This window comes from Thunnus maccoyii, chromosome 19, assembly GCF_910596095.1.
Source record: "Thunnus maccoyii chromosome 19, fThuMac1.1, whole genome shotgun sequence".
Lineage (NCBI taxonomy): Eukaryota > Metazoa > Chordata > Actinopteri > Scombriformes > Scombridae > Thunnus > Thunnus maccoyii.
In genome coordinates, this window is record NC_056551.1 from 1,204,689 (window position 1) to 1,228,502 (window position 23,814).

Genomic DNA, 23,814 nt, shown 5'->3' on the forward strand with positions numbered 1-23,814 from the left:
TGAGTCTCCACAGTCTCCTCGGTGACCTCTCGCTGTCTCTAGCCGCAGACATGGCTGCCTCTCTGGGCTGGCTCTCAGCTCTGTTCGCAGGTGTTTTCTCTGCTCATGTGTTGCAGAAACTCTGTTTTCCATACTTTTGGAATGACCTCGTCTTTCTGCTGAATATAATCAGGTACGGCGCGAAGCTGGAGCTGTTCAAGCTGAGATCCAGAGTGTGTACAGTGCTGGACAGGTTCATCCAGCAGGCGCAACGTATACCCGGCAAGCCGTTTGTTATCTACGATGGAAACATCCACACCTACGGGGACATCGAGAAGCGCAGCAACAGACTCGCAAATGTTTTCCTCGACAGACTCAAACTGAGGAAAGGAGACTGCGTTGCCTTGCTCATGAACAATGAGCCCGACTTCCTGTGCGTGTGGTTCGGGTTGGCAAAGGTCGGCTGTTCGGTTGCTTTTCTCAACACAAACATAAAGTCCAGGTCTCTGCTACACTGCTTCAACTGCTGCGGAGCCAAAGCTCTAATTGTCGGCGCAGGTAAAGCTCTCACCTTCCTGTTATCACTGTGCTGAATCCCCACTTCTCCTGTACACCACTGTGTCTTATGTATTACAAAGGAGGTGAACAAACTACCTACTGTACTTCAACCTGCATGAAAGGGTCAGTTCACCTTAACTGAAAAACAGAACAAAAAAAGGTGGTGAATAGAATTTTGTTGGCGCCGCTCAACACATCAACACATTGTGTTTCCAGAAATAATGTGCCACTCATTCTAAATTATCCATATCATTTAATAATAATGATTCGTTTTGTGGTTTGGGTTAACTGACCCCTTAAGCAATTTTTTTTATATAAACATTGAGTCAAATGGCGTCATGTAATAGGAAGGGGTCACTCAGAATACCAAACACATAGAAAAATAATACAGAAATTTGCAGGGATGTGCAGCTCTTTTTTAAAGCATTGTTTTGGTTTCCAGCCCTCACATTGACTGTAGTGTTGAGTCTTACGGCTCTCATCAGTGTTGCTACACTCACAGATATTTTTCTCAGGAGTTGGTGGAGACCAAAACAGAGCTAAAAGGAGCATGAATGCTGGATTTACGTTTGTTAGGTAAACACAAACATGCTGGATGTGTTAGGATGCAACATACTCTGTTAACGATTATAAATGTATAAGCTAATAGAATGTCAGATAGAGCTGCACGCAGCTGTTATTTTGCTCAAAGGTCAATCTGGTTGCAAATTTTTATGATAATAATTGCTAATCCAAGAAAGTGTCAGGAAATAGCAAAGCAATTTTCCAGAATCCAATGAGATGTCTTCACATTGCTTGTTTTGTCAAACCTACAGCCTCAAACCCAAAGTTTTAAAGTCATGTGTGTAAATACAGTACCAGTCAACGGTTTGAACACACCTTCCCATTCCCTTCAATGAGAAAGTGTGTCCAAACTTTTGACTGGTACTGTATAAATAATGTAAATGACAATAAAACAGAGAAAAGCAGCAAACCCTCACACTGGAGAAACTAGAAGCAGTATTTTTTCTTGATAAGCAACTAAAATGATTCATTAATAATCAAAATGATTGTTAATTAGTTCTGTGTTGTTCTGTTATTGTGTCAGTACTAATGCAGGGCTGTGTTTGTTTTGGAATCAGTCAAATATTACTAAAGAGGCACCTTTACATACAGTACAATTGAAGTACTGTCACTTATCCCAGTTGTGTATTTTTTACATATAAATATATATATTTTACACATGCTTAACATTAGATAGACATGTAGTTAACATTTAGATAACATGTAGTTTAGATACAGCACACACTTGTGATAATGTCCAATAGAGAACCACAATCTCCAAATGTCCTGCCAGGTTGGAGTTCAGTGAGGGATGTGAATGGCTGCTCAATGTGGGCATACACTCTGAAATATGCTGCTATATCTAAAACTGATCTGATTGATGCCATGGTCTGGAGGAAAAATCAAAGGTGTAGGTCACATAAGGACCCTCTAAGCTGGGAGCACCCTGATGAAACGTCATTTAACGTGCAATATTTGCTGTTCCATTTAAATGATAAAACAATATGACATTCTGGAAGAATCCTGTTTCTACAGTTAATAGGATTCACCATGCTGGAGCCATGTGACAGGATGACAGATCATTACTCAACTAAACAAGCATGATGTTGGTCAGGAACACTGTCCTCACTACAACCCCAGTGCAACAGAAGAAGGAGTCATGGAATAGCTGGGACAGCCAGACACTGATAAGAGAAGCTGTGGTGCCATATATAGACACTGTTCCTATAGGATAGGCTTACACAATATTGTACTTGCTGTTGACATGATTCTCCTGTGTCTGAGAGTACAGTGGATCCTGCAAGAAATGGAGAGTCATGTCACTGTGGGAACATTCTCGTACACTCTCCACGCTCTTGTGTCATTTAAGAATATTGGTAGAGCTGAGGTATCCGAGAAAAATCAGATTCTAGAGCTTATGGTTCAGGGTTTATTGAAGTAAATCTAGAGCAGTGGTTCCCAAACATACACCTGCCTTCTTTTCAGCTAAAAATTACACCACACATGTGTTTATAAGAATTTATTTGAACAAACTTGAAAAAATACAACAAACAAAAAAAAACTTGACAAAAATACAAAGAACACTGATGTAAAATATATAACATACACCAGGTTTTTCCCTGGATCTTTTTGAGATAAAGGTGGCAAAGGTTTTAGAAGGTGCATGGTGCGACATACACAGTTTGTGTGCACACATTTATTAGTCGTGCGCTCAAGTAAAAAAAAAAAAATCATGATTTGACAGACAAAAGTGTCCAGAGGGATTTAAATTTTATACCAAGATGGAACAAAAAGATAAAAAAATAAAGATTGTGACAAATGATGTTTATTTTGTAGGCCTGGGACAATATGCTTATATCCTGATTTGATATTATCATAATACTTGGGTGCCAATTTGATTCAGAATCGATTCTCAATTCAAAACCAATTCTCCATTGAATGAATAGAAAAGGGGGGGGGGCTCTATTTTCAGTCTCTTGCTCCAGTTTACTTGTGTGCCAAACCATTCACTGGTGTCTGTAGCCCATTAAAATACAATATGAAACATAACTGGCAGAGGTAAATATAGAGAGGTAAGGTAAATGTTAAAACATTAACTGCATTAATTAATGGATCAATTAATTTGTAAGCATCTTACAGTCTCCTAGCTGTATGAGAATAACAAAATGAGGGGGAGGTGCTCCGCTGTGTTATCAACATCATGTCTCCAGCAGTGGAGAGCAGATTCTCTGCTGCACTGTTAGCTCTGGGGAAAAACATCATAGTCCAACACACTGAGCAGGTGCAGGGTTTCTGAGGTGAAACAGACTGTTCAGGGTTATATTCTTCACCTCAGAGTTGGTTTAAGTTGTTTAATGCTGCATTGTGTGTTGGTCAGCTGGTCTCCTTTGTTACTGCTGGACTTTGCTGCTCTGCTCTGCTAACATTAGTCTCTGAGTGACGGTGTAGAATGTTCACAATATACTTCACATTCATCTCACAAGGGTAATTATTTAGTATTTAAATAAAAACATTCTTGCAACCGCTGCCTTTTGTGAAGATGAACTCCAGCGTATGTGTGCTGTAGACTGTCTGGGTGCTGCACTGCTCTTGCAGTTGAGTTCTGCCTTTTTTGTTCCGTCAACGTCACGCAACGAAATTTCAACAAAGGTGGTGGCCAGTAATACAAAGGCGGCATGAGTTACATGGGCAGGGAAAACTTTGTTATTTACCTAACCCCAGTTCTCTGAGTAATATGAGTGAGATGTCTCACTATTGGATGCACGCCTCGCTACAAAATTAATCTCATTATGCCAATCCTGATTAGCTGGTGAACATGTTTGTCTGCAGCAGGTAGTGCCACCTACCTGAAATAGCTTATGCAGTGGACACTGCCTCATTCAAGATAAGCACCTCTTCTCACTCGCCCCAGCAAGAGGGGTTGTCTGGTGAGACATCTCACTCATATTACTCAGAGAAGCGAGAAAGTTTTCTTTCATAATATTCGTTTCAGTGTCTCACTATGGGATGTGGTAGCTCCCGTATTGCACGGGGCACTCTCACCCAGTGGGAGAGGCGCTGCTTTGTGACAGGTGGGTTTTGTGCTTTGTTTCCCCACATGAGGATTAGCCCAGGAGATAAACAGCCTATCGTCCTCCTGAAACCCCTCGTCTTATCCATATAAGTGCACACACTGGACATAATGCATGACCACTGCTCTCTAGGCCACAAGGTCAATTGGAGAACATGAACCAACCACCTTAGGCACAAAGGCTGGGTTGGGCTTCAGAGTCATCCTTACATCACCTGGGGCAATCTGGGCATACGAGGGATGCACCGAAAGTGTATGGATGTTGAAAAAGCACGAGGCACGCCCTGTAAACCTTAACTCTTTCTGCCGAGAGGCGAGCTGTGAAACACACCGAGTCCAGAGATAATCCCAGAAAGATTATGCTCTGTGCTGGAGACATCATACTCTTTTCCGTGTTCATCACGAAACCCAAGTCGGATAGGTGTCTTATGAGAATACGCATATGCGCCCTGGCCTCCTGCTCAGATTGCGCTAACAGCAACCAATTGTCCAGATACGTGACCAAGTGGATACCCTGTTGTTTCAGAGGGGCTATTGCCACTTCTATGCACTGTGCTCTATGCACCGAACACCCTCAGGCTTAGAGACAGGCCGAAGGGGAGTGCACAGTACTCGTAACAGACTCCCTGGAAAGCGAATCTTACATACTAGATGCAGCAGGGATGCATGCGTGAGCATCCTGAATTTGTATTTCCTGAGATATTCGTTCAGAGCCCATAGATCCAGGATAGGGCGAATACCCCCGGGAGACAGTGGGTGTTGCCACTGCACTGTTATTGATATTTCGTTCATTATCTTTGATTTGGCTTTTTTTTATTTGCCATGCCCTCAGCACTTGGCCTGGACGTGTCAGCGGGACACTTTTTAGATGTTAGACAGGGAGACTCATTGTAGCAGTGAGGGAAAATTGAATCCTAATCATGCATTTTCTTGCTTTAGAGCTAATATTATTATTATTCTTATTGTGTTATTATGTATTGTTAAATTATTGTCTGTCAGATACGTATCCTAATAGGGTGGAAAGAGTGGAAGAACTCTTACAACAACAGCAGGGTTGCCCTGCTTCATTTTTCAATGCCAATTATCCTCATCATCCTACTGCATTATAATTCCTTCAGGACTTTACTAGTAGTCCTTCCTTGGGGAGCTTTTAGTTTTGTTTTTCCTAACTGGTGATGGAGTAGGATTCATAGATGTGTCATAGCAGTTATAAGTTATAATTATCCCTGAGAGACGGTCCAGCAGTGCTAACATGATTCAGAATAATGATCAACAAAGCAGTGCTGTGTTCTCTCTTTTTATGACTGTGGTGAGCTGATAGGATTTTGTTTACTTTGTGCTGCATTAGAGTGCTCCTCCATGTATCGTTTGAATCAAGGCACTCACATTTAGACAATGTTGTACTTATGTTACAATATACATAAGGAGTTGAGTTTTATTGTGAAATACTCGACTTCAGTCATTTGCCATGGAGGTTCATGATATCAATTGGCACAGTGTATAATTTCAGTCATTGAGAAAGATATTTGCATACACTGATTACAATTCCATTCTTAAAATATTCCATGCAGAGTCACCATGAAACACCAGCACTAGTTGCACAATCCTTTAAAAAGTACGTTTTATGGTATTATACCATTTATCATTATATATTGTTAGCTTCCTATTTGCCCTGATGTATTTACACCACATATGTAGGACACAACACGTTTTATTTCAGCACAATCTTCAATCACTATCATGAAATGTAACTTGAATCTTGGTCTCTGTCTTCCAGATCTAGTGGAATGTCTCGATGGCATCCTACCCAGCCTGCTGGAGGACAACATTCAGGTGTGGGCTATGAAGAGCCAGAGTGAGCACACACAGGTTAACACTCTGTTGGATAACATAGACGCTGCCTCTGATCAGCCTGTACCAGCAGTGTTACGTGCCACCACCTCCCTCAAATCCCCCACCCTCTACATCTTCACCTCTGGAACAACTGGTGAGTCTGTACACTACAGCTCAGATAGGACAGTTCATACTAATAACATCATGTGTAGTCTGTTCTTGTAACAACCCTTTCTCAAATAGGGTGTTTCGTGTACAGTATGACAGAAGATCATGAAGAAGAACACCTGAATTGTATAAAGTGAACTAGTACTGTGTCTGGTGGCAATAGTGTTGCTGTGATGTAGGAACAAACATTTTACATTTCACTCTTGCTTTGATTAGTATGGAGCTCCCTGAAGTCAGACACACTTTACATCAAAGAACTGAGCATTTAGCAAATGGCTGTACAGAAAGATTAGGCACAGCTGATGCTCATCAGTGGATGCAAGTGTTTGAATTACCATTATGCTTCATGTGTTGTTTGCACAAAGTATGGAGCACATTCATACAAATTATTATCTTTTCCACACAAGTTATACTCTTTTTAATACAAGATATGACTTTTGTTATTATCTTATCTCATCTAACCTTTTGGGGTTTTGGGGCTTTATAACAAAGAAATAATGAATAATTGTTGGGGTAAATTCTACTGCAGTACACCAAAAATTATAATACAAGAGATGATATCTAACGTGACTCCGAGCTTTAGATGACTTGCGTCATATCTTTGTCTCCTGTATTAAAGAGTATAAGTTCTCAAGCACAATGTGACCACGCAGAGCAATATATACAAAGTTAGTAACCCAAAATAAAATTGATCATTTTGATCATCGACCTTGGACTTTCAGTCTGGTCCTGAATGTCAGTGAGAGGGCTTCTTCCTTCCCTTTCCACTAGGCCATGTTCCCCACCATTTGCAGGTTTTGTGTTAAATCATTCATTTTCATTTCAGTTAAACTGTTTTGCAGTCAGGATGCAGGTATAAGGCATTATTGGGTTTATTTGTTGATTTTCCTTCAGTTTTAAGTTGTTTTGTTGTGATTTGTTTTTTGCCATTGTTTCATTTGCATTGTAGTCTTTTCTTGCATGGACTCCTGTCTGGAGTATTTGAATTCATCATTTTCCTTTAAGTCTTCCAGTGCCAGAAAACATCCATTGCCCTTTATGTGAGGTGTTGGCTAGGCAATGACAAATAATCAGTCACCATCTGTGTAGATTATTTCTATAATTCAAGATATGTTTTGTATCGGGAATGCTATGGTCTGTTATAAAGCCTCCTATGTGTGTTATGGGTGTGTTGGTAACAGGGTAAACAGACCAGATCAGATGTTCCCCGAGGCCTCCTTCAGCTTCCCGTGGGGACACCTCCTGGTGTAATCCCTCCAGTGTACCTTCTCACACCATAACTGTGTTTGTCTTAATGCCAAGACTGAACTGTGAGCTCTTGCTCTGGTTGTACATGGTTGACAAATGTATTATATACAATGGGGATAGGCTTCATGAATAGGCTGTCAGGCCTACAATATTAGTGAAAGTAGCTTGTATTTTAACGAAAGTGTAATTCAGGACTTCACATAGCCTGCAAACATGAGTCCTACATTTAACATTAAAGGAATATTTAAACATTCTGGGAAATATTTCAACAGCATCAGTAATCTCATGTCTGCTCACTGAGCACAGAGCTGGAGTCATAATAAGTTAAGTAAGTACTTGATTCCTGTTTTCATAAAAGTATTGTACAGGCTTTCACACAAGTTTTGGTCCTTTTTGGTGTTGAACTTTTAATGTTTTAGTTAGTTTTAGTTACAAAATGGAGCTTGGATTCATTTACCATAGGTAGGGTAGGGTAGGTAGGGTATAATGAGTGACACTGTTGACTTGCATTATGGGAAGTGTAGGATCCAGTGGCATACTATAGGATAAAAATTAGGATATTTCTTCCTTTGCTGCTTCAATTTGAACCATTTTGAAGTCTGTCTCTTGTGAGTTCCCCAACTTCATGGAAGTGATGTACTAAATCGCTGAAATACCCCTTTAATGTAAAAAGCCCCAGTTCAACACAGTGTAGACTGAACTGTGATCGAGAATTTGCTGGCATTTATTTTTTTAGAAACCCCTCTGAATTTGCTGTGAAATCAGGCTCTTCAGAAAGACACTAAAAGCTTGTTCCTACTGGAAGTCATTCATCTGTCAGAACAGAAATGCTTTGACTTCAGCTAATACGGCTGTCTTCACCATCTCCATCACATGCACATCATGATGACCTGAAGAGAGGCTTTAATATAGAGGGAGAGCTTTTAACACAGAGGACAAACCAGAGAATCAGAGAGATGTCAGGACTGAAAGCATGAAGACTGACTTCCTGTGCATGTACAACACCATTCTCTTTCATTACTGGAGACAGAAGCCACAAAACTATTATGATATTGGTACAATGACAAGGAAATGTTTGCAGTGTTGTATGACATTGTATTGCAATGTCAGGGAGGTAGCACATGGCCGGTTAAATCTAACGTTAGCCAGGTTAACATTATAGTCAACTGGCAGGCAGTGCAGTTGAATTGGTCAAAAAGTATCAAATGTTTTTTTTATAACATCATGTGTTTAATTTTCACAGGGCTCCCTAAGGCTGCAGTGATAACTCACCTCCAAAGCTTGAAGGCAGCAGGAGGATTCTGGGCATTTGGGGGGACTGCAGATGATGTGATATACATCCCTCTGCCGCTCTACCACAGCGCAGCTTCACTGATTGGTATCGGAGGAACCATTGAGCTGGGTGGGTAGACCTTAAATGTTCCTACATTTTGTATTAACTATATGTTATAACCATCTCTACTATCTTGTCAGATGAAATCAACACATTTCAGACATGACGCTCATGTCAAGATTTTAACCCCCTACTGCAATAACATGCATTTTAGTTTGACTCTTGTTCATGTAATGCTCTGGAACAAATCTGAGCAAGCTTGACACAGACTGTCCCTGAGCTCAAAAACCCTCCGGCAGAGCCTGAGATAAACAACATTTCCAGAAACGTTCAACATCACAAACAACTGAATGCTAATACAGCAGGTGGCTGGGGAGGTGGGGGGAGTTACATTCTGAAGCAGGCAGCAGTGCAGCAGCAAGGACAGAACTCAGCATTGTTGTAGGCAGACTGAATAAGTGCAAAATGTTTATATACAGTAGACTGCCTATTGTGAGAGGTAGGTCATGGACATACATGGTTTGGAGGATGTATGGAACATGTTATTATAAACTGACTTCCTTGCCTGCTTGAATGACCATGAGGCTCCATGTAGCTTAAAGGAGCTAGATGTATCATTGTTGCCACATTAGTTTTGAGAGTTAAGATTGTTGTACATGTATGCAGCATTTCAGGTGTATGGGAACTTTGCTGAAAGAGGGAGACCAGGGCACCCTCCTGGTGCCAGGCCTGGGAGGGGAGCTTGCTAGTGAGCGTCTGGTGTTCAGGCCTTGACCCATGGGACCTGGTCAGGCACAGCCAAGCTGGTAGTTCCAAGTCTGGAAAGTGAAGCCAATGCTGAAGTGCCTTAAACTTGCATTCTCTCTAATAGTCAGCAGGGGGTGATTCCACTGGCTCCAAAAAGAAATGTGTTTGTATAGAGTAGAGTCATTTTCCCATAGAAAATGACTCTACTCTACTCCTCACTTGACTTATTACCTCAGTAAACATTTTCCTAATGAGTTTATTGTCTCAATCACTAGTTTCAAGACCTCTTCAATACAGTATGATGTTCATTTTGTAAATTATGGACTGATTTAATTTAAATTTGAAGATAAAGCAGCATATGCTTTAGGGCATGACTATGTTGTGATTGACAAGTTGCTACCATGGTGACAATGTTGGTTCGGTAACGTAAACATGGTGTAACCCCAGATTCAGGGTACAGGCGTAGCCGTTGCTATTTCAGTGTGTTTTCAGTTCATGAAAGTTAATTTTAACCATTCGGTTGCCTAAGAAAGGCAAAGACCCTCAGTCAGATGTTCAGTTTTTTCCGGTAAGTACATTTTTGTTTAAATGGTTTTAAGCCTGTTTTTCACTAGTGAAAGTAGTGCTAGTGCATCAGCATTATCATAGTTAACCATAGACTGTAAATGCACTGTGCTAACCAACCTAGCAGCAAGCGTTAGGGTCAGCTCCGCTGTCTCATCCAAATATGGTCACTTCTCATCACCTCTGACTCCAAAAATCCAAGATAGCGATGGTCAAACTGCCAAAACCAAGTCCACAAACCAATGGGTGACGTCACAGTGGCTACGTCCATTATTTTTATACAGTCTATGGGCACAGCCCATAGAAATAACATGGAGTCGCTACCCTGTGGGCCCACCACCTACAGGGATAAAGACTAGGGTGGGGTGCATTGCCAAACGGTCAGCAGGCAGGGTTGGGGACCTGGATGTGCTGATCCCAGGCATTGTAAACATGGAACATCACCTCTCTGGTAGGGAAGGAGCTGGAGCTAGTGTGGGAGGTGGAGCGGTACCAACCACATATAGTTGGGCTCGCCTCTACACACAGCACCAGTTCTGGAACCAAACTCCTGAAGACGGGCTGGACTTTCTCGTTTTCTGTAGTTGCCCAGGGTGAGAGGCGCCAGGAAGGTGTAGGGATACTCACTGGTCCTCGGATGAGCACAGTGGTGTTGGAGTTCTCCCTGTGGAACGAGAGGATCGCCTCCTTGTGACTACATATGGCTGGGAGGAAGACTCTGTTGTTTGTGCATATGTGCTGAACAGCAGTTTGGAGTATCTGGCCTTCTTGGAGTCTCTGGGTGGGGCCCTGGAGGGGGCGCTGCCCAGCAAGTCCGTAGTTCTGCTGGGGGACTTCAGTGCTCATGTAGGCAATGATGGAGAAACCTGAAGGGGGGCGAGCGGGAGGAACAGCCTGCCTGATCTGAACCTGAGTGGTGCATTGTTACTGGGCCTCTGTGCTAGCCATGGATTGGCCATAACGAACACCATGTTTGAGCATAAAGTTGTTCATAAGTGTACCTGGTACCAAAACATCTTAGGCCAAAGATCGATGATCAACTTGGTAGTTGCGTCATCAGATCTGGTCGCATGTTTTGGACATTCAGGTAAAGAGAGGAGCAGAGCTGTCAGTTGAGCATCATCTGGTGGTAAGTTGGATCAGGTGGCGTGGGAGACTGCTGGACAGACCTGGGAGACCCAAATGAGTAGTGAGGTGGACTGGGAATGTATGGCCTTTCCCGTGAGGTCTTCATCTTCCACCTACAGAGGAATTTCTCCTGCATCCCAGGGGAGGTTGGGGACATCCGAGTGGGCCATGTTTAGGACCTCAGTTGTGAAGGTGGCTACTTAGAGTTGCCGCCAGAAGATCATCGGTGTCTGTCGGGGCGGCAACCCAAGAACCTGCTGGTGGACACCAGCAGTATAGGAGGCCATCAAGCTGAAGAAGGAGGCCTTTCAGGTCTGACTGCTCCAGGGATCTCTTGAAGCAGCAGCTGGGTACTGAAGGGCCAAAGGGGGAGCTCAGGTGATTGCTGAAGCAAAAACCCAGGTATGAGAGGAGTTCATGGAGCCATTGGGGAAAGACTTTCAGTTAGCCTCAAAAAGTTATGGCAAACCATCAGGTGACTCAGGAAGGGGAAGCAGGGCTTAGCCCAGCCTGTTTTCAGCAGGGATGGAGAGCTTTTCTTGTCAGGCAGGGGAAAGAACACTTTAAGTATCTCTCCAAGGAACAATGTGGATTCCCTCCTGGCTGTAGACCAGTGTCAGATCAAGTTTGACTCATACTCAGTGGGTGTTGGGCTCTGCCTGGGTTGTCCCTTGTCACTTATTCTGTTTGTGATTTTCATGGACAGAATCTCAAGGCGGAGCCTGGGGGAGGAGAGCATCTTGTTTGTAATAAATGAACCTCAGGATTGCTTCTCTGCTTTTTGCAGATGATGTGATTCTATTGGTTTCAATACACCGTGACCTCCAGCAGACACTGGGTTGGTTTGCAGCCAAATGTGAAGGAGTCAGTACCTCCAAATCTGAGGCCATGGTGCTCTGCCAGAAAACGGTGGACTGCTCTCTCTGGGCTAGGAGTGAGTTGCTGCCCCAAGTGAAGGAATTCAAGTATCTTGGGGTCTTGTTCATGAGTTAGAGTAAGATGGAGCATGAGGCAGACAGGCGGATCGGTGCAGCATCAGCAGTAATGCGGGCACTGAAGAAGGAGCTGAGCCAGAAAGCAAAGCTTTCAATTTACCAGTTGATTTACGTCCCAACCTTCACCTATAGTCATGAGCTTTGGGTAGTGAAAGGGTAGAGATAGGATGAAGGGCTCGGACGTCCGGGGGGAGCTCAGAGTAGAGCCACTGCTTCCAAACCAGCTGAGTTGGTTTGGGCATGTGGTTAGGATGCCTCCTGGATGCCTCCCTGGAGGTGTTTCAGGCATGTCCAACTGGTAGAAGACCCTGGGGCAGACTCAGAACATGCTGTAGGGACTACATATCTAATATGTAATAAATAAAATAATTATTATAATTATAATTATAATTATAATTAAACATAATTAAATAAAACAGAGAGAAGTCTGAAATGAGAGAATTTGCAACCTGAGAGTGTGCTTGGCCAGTAATCTTGATGATTAATCGATTAAAAAATTGTTATTGAAAATGATTACTGGCGATCAACCAATTAATTGACATTTCAGCCCCAACTTAAATTTTAATTTACATAATGTAAACCTACATAAAACTTGATAAAGCACATTGGAATAAGAAGCACTGCAGCAAGAGAGTTCAATTAGGGCCTAAAACCAACATTTAAAAAAAACATTAAAAGATCTGCAATAGCAGTTACAAATAATTCAGGCTTTTTCAGGCTACTAAAACTTTTTTTTACATTGTAACATACCATAAAAATAGGCCTAATCAAAAGAACAGGGCAATACAACAGCAGCATTGCTGTGAATGATAAAGAAGAAAAGTTGTTTTCTAGCTGGTTTTAACTCATCTCAGTGCTTCATTGTTTACAAAGTTTTCTCTGGATTTTGATTTGAAGTAGTAGAGAGCATCAGTTGAGGTAGAGTCAGAAATGCTCAGAACTTTGCAGGTGTTGATGAACTGATGATGTTGATGGAAAAAAGAAGGCTTCATGTAATTGTTCACATATAGTATAGTACAGTGGCTATAGAGAAAGTCAAGGCAAGAAAGGTTTTCTCATCCTTTTCTCTTAGGCAGAATATTTAAGACAAGACTGAGCTCAGATGGTATCCTTAGAATAGAAAAATAAAAGTGTGGGGGGGAAACACAGAAGTTACCGAGCAAAGGAGGTGAGCAGAAATTTAGACTTTCCAAATAGACAAATATGTTTTGCCCATTTAACTTCAAAGGATCTACATAGAATTTGTACATAAAAGAAGTTGGTTTAGGATTGACATTAATATGATGATATGAAAGCCTTTGTCCTCACTACATGAATGTAGCCCACCCACACGCCTTTATCCATTATAAGCTTTGAATCCCATGTTAGATACAGAGGAGCAGTTCTCTTGGTAAACTGGCTTTCAGGGCTGCAGACAATGTCTACTGCACATACTGTAACTGCCAAAATATGTGACCCCTTTGAGGACCCACTGTTTCACTTCAACTAGCAGCTTAATTAGAGGCTTCAAAGCAGGAATAGGACGCTGGACACTATTATGGAGAATTTCATTATTGTTTTAGGTCACTGTTGCTTGCCCCCCTCATGGAAAAGTCCACTGTATGAACCTTCATATTTAAGTTTAGATAACATAATAGTGCAGAAGAAACTGCTTGTTCATCAGTTAGCGAAACAGCTGATTGATTGGTTGAAAACATAAGTAACTGTTGTCATTAATTTGTATGTAAGCTGTTTAAGTATATAAATGTATCTTCTGAACTACAGGTCAAGCTTAAAAGTAATGTTGCACATCTACATAAAATGGTTTTGTAATATCAGCTATATTGTTGAATCCTTGGTTTCTGTATTTGTTCCAACTGTTGGTTGAGAGTTCAGTGTCCTTCACTTGTAGAGATCAATGTCCCGACAGGTTGTCCTGAGAAGCCCTGGAGAGGCCGTTGTCCTGACAGTTTTATATGTTGAAATGTACTAAACTTTGTACACATTTATCACATCCAGACTTCAGACATCCTATTTGATAAGAAAGGGCAAGCACAAATTTAGACCAGCAGATGTAGACATGTCACCAGCAAAAGGCAAGAAATGTGATAGCTGCTGTAGATTTAACACATTTCATTTTTCTTGATAATGGACGGCACATATTTAACTGGAACTGCAGATCTGAAACTGGAACTGTGGTTCTGCTGAGATTCTGAATAGTTTGATGTTTGACATTATCTGGTTTGCTAAGATGAGACACAGATACTGTACATGGTGTAGTACTTGACCCACCCCAGCCAGAACAACTGACAGTTTTGGAATTAAAAGATAGGTTCTGTTGACATACATACACTGTGTCCTTGTTATTTGCAATGGATTTGCGTAGTAGGCCAAAGAGCACGTCACACTATCTCTGTTTGCACTGTGAGTGCATCGATTAACAGTTCTACCTGTTTGTGAAGTGACTGCATCTGTTCAGAGAGGTCAGCAAATGGGTTGTGTCTCAGGTGTTGTCATTACAGCTAAACCACACATTTGGTGTTATTTTCCCTGATTTCCCACATTTTGGATTCCATCTGGAAAAACATTGTATGTTTGATGTTGTTTCTGAGGATATTCTTGGCAAGAGTATACCATATAGTTGATGTAACAATACCTGTTTTGCTCACCTTTAATTGAAAGCATGAAGTTCAGGACACTTCTGAACTGGACTTCCCAGGCAATTGGGAATCCTGCCATGCTCTGCCTCACCTAACAAGCCTGGCCAATCAAACGCTGTAGTTCATAGGTGGATGAGAGTGGAGTCAAGTTCTGCCAATGCTAGTGAAGGAGGTGCAGCCTGAGAGGAACATGTTTACACCAGGTTGTGGTCTTCGAGTCCTCCTTTGGTGCAGTTGTACATTTTACAGCCCTTTATCACAACCAATAGTTACAGCCTTCTGCAGTTGGTGGAAATATGTCACTGTGCATCAGTGTCTTTGCCTTTGTTTGTAGAACAAGAGATTCATGATGATAGACAGAATCTGCACACATGCAATGTATACTGCATTGGGCCTAAAATCAGGGCTGCGTTCTAAGAACTGGTTCCTAAGATGTTTTCTGACCACATGGGAAGGCAAAACTGTTGCAAATGGCCACACTCAAAGCCAGTGGTCATAGAAAGGGTGAGCGGTCTCTCCTGGAAGACAACCTACTGTCTCACCTCCACACACCTGGCCAAAGGCTGTGTTAAGTGGCCTTGATTTTTGAATTGTCAGTTTTCAGACAGAAATTGTCAGAACCAATATAGATGTTGTTCAACCACTTCGGTTGGAATATACAGACACCTTAGGGCATGAGTATGCTGTTGAACAGCACCTGACCTTGACAGCTATATCAGAACTGATTCATTTGTGTTTTGAAATAGACAATCCAACAGTCACACCCACCTTCCGCAGTGATTGGCCAGGTGTGTGGAGATGGGAAAGAAGGCAGGATTTGAACTCTATCTCTCAAGCTCCTTTTTCACTCTTTATACAACTACTTCTGTCACCTCTGTGACTGACATTACTGGCTGACATTATCCCCTCTTGGCACAGTCCATTATGTCTCTGCGACAGCAGTGTGGTCATTGGTAAAGGATATAAACACTTTTGCCTTTAGACGAGTTTGGACAAAACTTCATATGAACTAGTTTGCTTGAAACATACTGAGACATTAAATGTGCCTTGGTACTTTTGTCTTTTTTGCAAATTTGCATGGTCTCTTGAGTGTTCAAAACCAAATTAAAAAATCTGCTAAAAGCTACTTAGCATTATTAATTTCTAGTTGACATTGTGGGTGTATGTGATGTGCTATTGTGTGTCGCTATGTATTTTGTATTATGTGTCCTGTGTGTTTTTTGTTTTGTACTGTTATATGTTTTAATTGTGACCTGCCGAAGGGACTGCAGATGAAAATTAGCTAACTCTGGTACAGTACATCAAATGATAACATTTATGTTTAACACTGTACATGGTTCCAATAAATACATCAAATGCAAAATCTCACAAGAACAAGAGATTTAAACAGAACATGTACATGCTTAATGACAAGGTTCTCAATAGTACCACCAAACTACATTGAATACATGTCCTCTGTCATCAAAATATTTGACATTTACATCCTATATGGAAATTAAATTCTAGTCTATAGATATGATAATAACCCATTATTGAAAAGAGGGAGAACATGATAATTGTATTCTTGAATGGTGAATTGAATGACATTGTCTTGTGTTCCATCACAGGTGCAACCTGCGTCCTGAAGAAGAAATTCTCAGCCTCACAATTCTGGAATGACTGTCGAAAACACAATGTGACTGTTTTCCAGTATATTGGAGAACTCTGCAGATACCTCTGCAACCAGCCCAAGGTAATCCTTAGTATTAATAACTTAAAAAATAATATTATACCTATGAATGTACTGGAAAAAGTACGTATTTACGTATATTTCCAGAACATCTTGGTATAAATTATCCATCAAATAACAAATAAAGTCACTTTAGTTATGTACACACATTCCCACAACAGGCCTTGTCTCTCCTACTGCAATCAGTGCCTCCCTGATTTTCCAGAATTATTTCTTTGTGTGATTGTTAAATGTGGATTTGAAGTGAAAGTCTGGAAAGAGGCACTCAGTCTTGAGACTGATACACCAAAACCATTCTTAAAATATCCTCAATATTTTCTTCCATTCTATTCTGCCTATTCTACTCTGATTCATTTGCTCAATTCCATTGCTTGTTGTTAATATCTCAACATCTACATTTAACTTGTTATCTACACACCAGACTATAAAACAGATCCATATAATCAACATGCATGTCCACTTAATGATAGACAGAGCGAGCAAGTTAGAGTAGAGCACAGGAATAAAACATCAATGCCCTTTACAGTAGGCAGAACTTTTTCCTCTGTAGGGTCCTTCTACAGTTACTGCTACTTGTGAATCATTTCAGTAACATCATGCACAACTGTGGCCGAAAGACAAGCACAGTCTTTGTTTTAGTGTTTGCGTCCTGCTGTGGTGGACACATAGACACGCACGCACACACAGTATGAGGGCAGAGCATGTTCTTATTGAGGCTGGACTCAAAGTCCTCTTTGTCCACTTGTTTTGTCATTTCACTGTGTGGGTGAAAGGCTGGCCGTGGCACTGTCCTCACTACTGATTGGCAGTGTCTGGGAAATTAAAGATATGCGCACAGACAGCTCATAAGCAAATGTTCACAATATGTGCACACAAGAATGAATACTATCACTAATTGTATGCTATCAATATGTACAAAAAAAGGTTTGCTCACAAGTGGTTTTAGTCTTGATTTTAGTCATCGGATGTCTGGATCTTAAGTTATCAGTGAGCAAATGTTTGCAGCAGCTCGGCTCGCAGCCACTCTGGACGTCCTCTGTCCGCCGAACAGTGTGGGAGAAACAGTTTGAATCACCAAGTCTGTTTGTTTTGGAGAGGAGGAGACTTCTGCGGATAATTCTGCTCTTCCTGAATGATGAACATTGAAGGAATATTAACTGGGAGAAGGTGACTGCAATGATGGCAATGATGGTTGTTTAACAATGAAGACAACAACTCCCATGATCCCACACTACTTCACAATGTCATCAAACTCCGTCTTTTGTTTTTTGTTTTGATTGAGAGACCACTAGCTGCAGAAAATTACATTTTGTGCGTGTAAGATTTTACTATATGAAACCCAGTTTCTGATGCTATTTTTGGCATTTGTTCTGCAACAGCCATTCACTGAATTTGCATTCTGTAATTACTTCTGTGTATAGTAGTTGTCATTGTCACTGGTGGAGTCTGCCTTTCCTCCATAGGATCCAAACTGTGTACCCAAAAATTGAGTTCACACAATGCCAACAATCAATGAAGACTTCACTGTTAATGTGACATCAAAACACTCATATGTTACCAAAGACGGAAGACTAACCCACTTACCCATTTAGTTCATATGGTCCAAATTCTTGCTCTCCATACATTTTTCTTAAAGTGAACAATAGTTCAACATTCAGCATTTGAAATGATTCCCTTAGAGAATTCCACAGTTTGACTGAAATACACATCTGCTTCAATGTGCATACCTCATCAGCTGATCCCAACACAAACAACCTCTGCAAATGTCCAGTCAACAATCTATTTTTTGGCTCTATACATAACTATAACAGAGTTTTTAATTCCACTGAATCTTTCAGTTTCATCACCCTTGACCTGGTAAACAGTCTGTTGCTATGCTCTATTGAATCCACCTTATTTATAATCCTTATGGCTCTTTTCTGTAGTGTATATAATGGTTTTATTTGTAATTACATAATTGTTTTGGTGGTCTTGCCATCAGCTCCTAGAAATGTCATCAATTGTTATTTGCATCCATTATTTTTGGAAATTTTTTGCAAAATCTGCAAAATTTGTCCATATTTGGACATTTTTGCAAAATGTCCAAATATGGACACTGCGATGCACTGGGAACTGCCTTTGAAGTATGATTGACAGGTCAATAGTCTAACTGGCTTGTTTTCGAACTCTATTGATCAATTGTTGTTGTGTTGAGGTGATATCAGCTGCATTGATATACATTTTGTTTCTTGTTTTGTTGAATGTGGTGAAGCTGCTCTTGTATTTTCTATTCAGGGTGTTAAAAACTCATCTGGTTCAAACATCTATCTCTTACCTTCACCACTGTATGCCGTGCGGTTCAATTTTTGCCATAGCATCCTCAGCCAGGTGGATTTGTGGTTTTGTGGAGTATTGAGGTTGTTCCACAGCTTTCTTGATTTTCTTTCTATCTAATAGATATGCCCCTGCCACCCTGACTCCAGAACAAGTCAGAATAATGAACACTAGGATGACTTTTAGCTTCTATTTGATGTTTTGTGTAACTTCAGGGGTGGCTGTGGCTCAAGCAGGTCATCCACCAAACAGAAGGTCAGTGGTTTGATCCACGACTCCTCCTGTCCGCATGTGGAATCATCCTTGGGCATGATACTGAACCCCAAATTGCTCCCAATAGCTGCGCCATCAGTGTGTATGAGTGTATGTGTGAATGGGCGAATGTTGGCATGTGTTGTAAAGTGCTTTGTGTGGTCGGTACACTCGAAAAGCGCTATATAAATGCAGTCCATTTACCATTTACCATCTTCACAGTCAACCACATGTATGTCATTATATGTAAAAAAAATAAAATAATCACTTTTCCTACAACTTTAAGTGAAGTCCCCAGAGCCTAGCTGTAACCAAATATAAAACTGTTTCACCCAGGTCAAAAGGGCAGTCTTCCTAACTTCTCAGTCCCACCACTTTTTCATCTCCATATTGAATCAATTTAGCCTTAATTGCAAGACCCAATTAATGGACATACCCAAGCCTCATTTGCATAACAGTGGTTGTTTTTGCATTGAAACATATAAGATTGAATTGTCAATGAAGAATAGATGGTTTGTAGGACCATTTTTTCTTTTTTTGCTGTTTATTTCCAGCACATCATATTCAGTAGTGTGTGTGTGTGTGTGTACTGGGTACTCTTCATGTTGTGGGGACATAAATCTGTTTACACAGTCACATGTGGGGACTCGCCTCCCTTTTGGGGACAAAAAGCAAGTCCCTATAGCTTAAATCATTACATCTTGGTTATGGTTTGGGTAAACCTCTAGGAAATTAATGTAAGTCAAAGTAATGTCCTCTGACGCACACAGGGGTGTGTGTGTGTGCGTGTGTGTGGTCAAAAGCGACTTTTGTTTACATTGATTCTCTCTTTCATTCTATGAATGTGTTTAAACCAATTAATGGTATTCCTTTGTTTGTGACACATGTCCACACACACACACACACACACACACACACACACACACACGCACTACATATATTGTAATTTGAAAACTCCTTGCATAACTGACATTTTTCTATATGTATACTCCAGTGTTGACTTAATAATAATATGATTAAGTATTTACATGGAGCACATTTTTGAATGATAACCATTTACATCTGATTGAGAAATTATCAGTTGTCACCTGTCAGATCTTCTCTGCTGATGTCATCGCTTTTCTCTCTGTCCATCAGACAGACATGGATATGGTTCACAAGGTGCGGATGGGAGTTGGGAACGGGCTTCGGCAGGATGTCTGGCGGGAGTTCCAGAGTCACTATGGAAACATTAAAATGTGTGAGGTGTACGGCTCCACTGAGGGAAATCTGTGTTTCATGAACCACATCGGCAAGATCGGCACTGTGGGTCGCTCCAACTTCTTCTACAGGGTGAGTGGTTGACAATTCCAAAGCGTGATACCAAAATGTCCCCGCTCACACACTGGTCACACATTTTTGTAAGAGAAGATGTGAGAAAGGCAGATGAAATCTGATTTAAATTTGAATACACCTTGTTTGTGCATTACTTCTAATGATTCTAATGTAAAGTGGTCAGCCACTCACAGTTACAGGCCTTTACTTCACCAGAAAGACCATAAAATAGGAGGCTTTGAGGTTCTGTGTAACTGTAATGTCCCTGTCCCCTGTTTGTATTTTACCTCCTTCTTTTTAACCATAGTTGCTGTAACACAGCTAATATGATAAAATGTAAATGTAAAGTTCAGCATTGCCAAGATAGTTTGCAGTTGGTCTACAACACAAATTCACATTCACCCAGTGTTCACTAAAGTTGTGACCTGTGTGAAAGCTCACCTTCAAAAGCAAATCCACTTATTGCAGCAATTCCATTAAAAGGAACTACTTTTGTTAAAAAGTTGTGCTCCTGTTGTGATCCTCTGGAGGCTGTGAACAACAAAATATTCTGTCTGGTTCATGGAGCCATGCATTGTCTGGTAAAGAGCGACAAGGAAGACAAAGTCAAGTGATGTAATTCCTGCCCTACAGTACATGAAAACATTCCCAGTGCATGGGATGGGGCCTCAATATGCATGATGTCACTTGGGAATTCCCATTGACACGAGTATGGGATTTCTTTCTTTTTTTCAGTCATATAGAATAGTTTATTAGTCAAAGTCAAGTCAGTTTTATTTATATAGTGCCAACTCACAACAGAAGTTATCTCAGGGCACTTTTCACATAGAGCAGCTCTTTAATTTACAGGGACCCAACATTCCCCTATGAGCAAGCACTTGGCGACAGAGGAAGAAGCCTCGAGCAGAACTGGGCTCTAGGTGGGCAGCCATCTGCCTTGACCTGTTGCCATATAGTGTTTTAACAGTCCATTGGTTGGATGGCCCAGTGCGCTGAAGGCCCGTTGCTCTGAAAATGCACTCTCTCTGGAGTCACTAATATCTTAGTGTATTTTGAAGTTGAGATGCGAAGATACCGTTTACAAAATAATTGCTTTTTAGTGTGCCCATTGGCTAAAAATATAAAAATGGATAAATTGGACAGTTCCGTGCACACAGGCACACATAAATAAACATAAAAATACACAGGTAGGCGTGGATACATGTCTTTTTTTACCATTTGGTTCCGCAGTGGAGAAACAACTGAAGAAATGTCAGGAACAAAGTTAGTGAAGGCCAAAAGATGAATATCAGCTTGAACAAAGAAAAGTCCTGCCAGTTTCATTCACTACAAACATAACAAGACATGAATATCTCATATTTTGGATAACGTTTTCAGTTACTCTAAGTCATAAACTATGAAACGTCGCTTCTGCCTCTTCACTTCCCATAGAGTAAACAAGCAGAAATACGGACAGCGCCACTCTGCCATTGCAAGCCACATTGTGGTCGGAAGGTTTATAATATAATATTTATGATAATAAATAAAACTAATAAATAAAACTAGTGTCTATAGTTATCAAGTGCAGCTCATACTTCCATAACCAGGCGGTCCATGACCATGATCCGTAGGAACCTGTGAGACCAGAAAGCACAAAAACTCCGGGGAAGAAGCCCAGAGAAGTTAGTAACATGCATTGATTATACATGAATGTGTATAATCAGTGCATCATGGGAGGTCCCCTGCCAGTCTAGGCCTATCACAGTATATTTAGGTGCTTGTCCAAGGCAAGCCTGGGCCGTCCCTAACTATTAGTTTTATCAAAATGGAAAGTTTTAAGTCTACTCCCAGACCAAAACTGGAAAATGGTTCCACAGGAGAAGAAGGCTCTGCCTCCCATTCTACTTTTAGAGACTGTAGGAAGCACAAGTAAGCCTGCATTCTGAGAGCACAGTGGTCATGTGGGGTAATAGGGTACTATGAGCTCTTTAAGATATTATGGTGCCGGACCATTAAGGGCTTTGTAGGTGAGGAGAAGGATTTTAAATCCTATTCTAGAGTTTACAGAGAGCCAGTGCAGCAAAGCTAAAATGGGATGATGATATGATCTCTTGGCGTAGTTTTTGTCAGTACACGTGCAGCTGCATTCTGGACCAGCAGGAGAGTCTTTAGAGACTTGGCAGGATCAGACTGATAATAAGGAATGTGCCTGATTTTTGCAATGTTACGTAGGTGAAAAATGGCAGTCCTTGAAATTTGTTTTATGTGGGAGTTAAAAGACATATCCTGATCAAAGATGACTCCCAAGTTCCTTACGGTGGAGCTGGAAGCCAGGGTAATGCCTTCCAGAGTAGCTATGTCATTAGATAATGAGTTTCTGAAGTGTTTAGGGCCAAGCACGGTAACTCCAGTTTTGTCTGAGTTTAGAAGCAGAAAATTGCAGGTCATCCAGGTCTTTATGTCCTTAAGGCATGCTTGGAGTTTAGTTAACTGATTTCATCTGGCTTCATTGATAAATATAATTGGGTATCATCTGCATAACAATGAAAATTTATGGAGTGTTTCTGAATAACATTACCTAAAGGAAGCATATATAAAGTAAATAGAAGTGGTCCAAGCATAGAGCTTTGTGGAACTCCGTGTTTAACTTTTGTTGGCATGGAGGATTCATCAAATGTGTATAAACTGAAATTGATCTGATGAATAGGCTTTAAAGCAGCTTAATGCAGTTACTTTAATGCCAATTAAATGTTCCAGTCTCTGTAATAGGATATGATGGTCAATGGTGTCAAATGCAGCACTAAGATCTAACAAGACAAGTATGGATAGAAGTCCTTTGTCAGAAGAAATTAGGATGTCATTTGTAACTTTCACCTGTGCTGTCTCTGTCCTGTGATGCGCTCTAAATCCTGACTGAAAATCCTCAAATAAGCTATTGTTATGTAGAAAGTCATACAGCTTATTGGCGACTGCTTTCCGAAGTATCTTAGACAAGGGGGGAAGGTTAGATATAGGTCTAAAGTTGGCTAAAATGCCTGAATCAAGAGGTTTAATTACAGCTACTTTAAAGGACTGTGGTACATAGGCCATTAATAAAGACTTATTCATCATATCTAGTAAAGAAGTGCTAATTAAGGGTAAGACTTCCGTAAGCAGCCTAGTTGGGATGGGGTCTAAGAGACAGGTTGATGGTTTAGATGAAGAAATCGTTGAAGTTAGTTCAGGAAGGTCGATTGGAGGAAAAACAATCTAAAAATATATCAAGATTTACAGCTGTTTCTAAGGTTCCTGTGTTTGGGGATAAATCGGTGCCTGTTAAGGGCAGGAGGTGATGAAGTTTCTCTCTAATAGTTAGAATTTTATCATTAAAGAAGCTCATAAAGTCGTTACTACTGAGAGCTATAGGAATACATGGATCAATA

The 23,814-nt window shown here is 40.9% G+C and overlaps 1 protein-coding gene across 1 annotated transcript in view; it reads left to right on the forward strand.

Moving 5' to 3' along the window:
- Positions 1-23,814, forward strand: part of slc27a6 (solute carrier family 27 member 6) — a 41,648-nt gene continuing 17,834 nt past the window's right edge. The window contains exons 1-5 of the mRNA XM_042394822.1: positions 1-537; positions 5,928-6,137; positions 8,643-8,801; positions 16,413-16,537; positions 20,237-20,431. Coding sequence (XP_042250756.1) covers positions 51-537; positions 5,928-6,137; positions 8,643-8,801; positions 16,413-16,537; positions 20,237-20,431 — 1,176 coding nt within the window. The 5' untranslated portion in view covers positions 1-50. The remainder of the gene's footprint in view (positions 538-5,927; positions 6,138-8,642; positions 8,802-16,412; positions 16,538-20,236; positions 20,432-23,814) is intronic.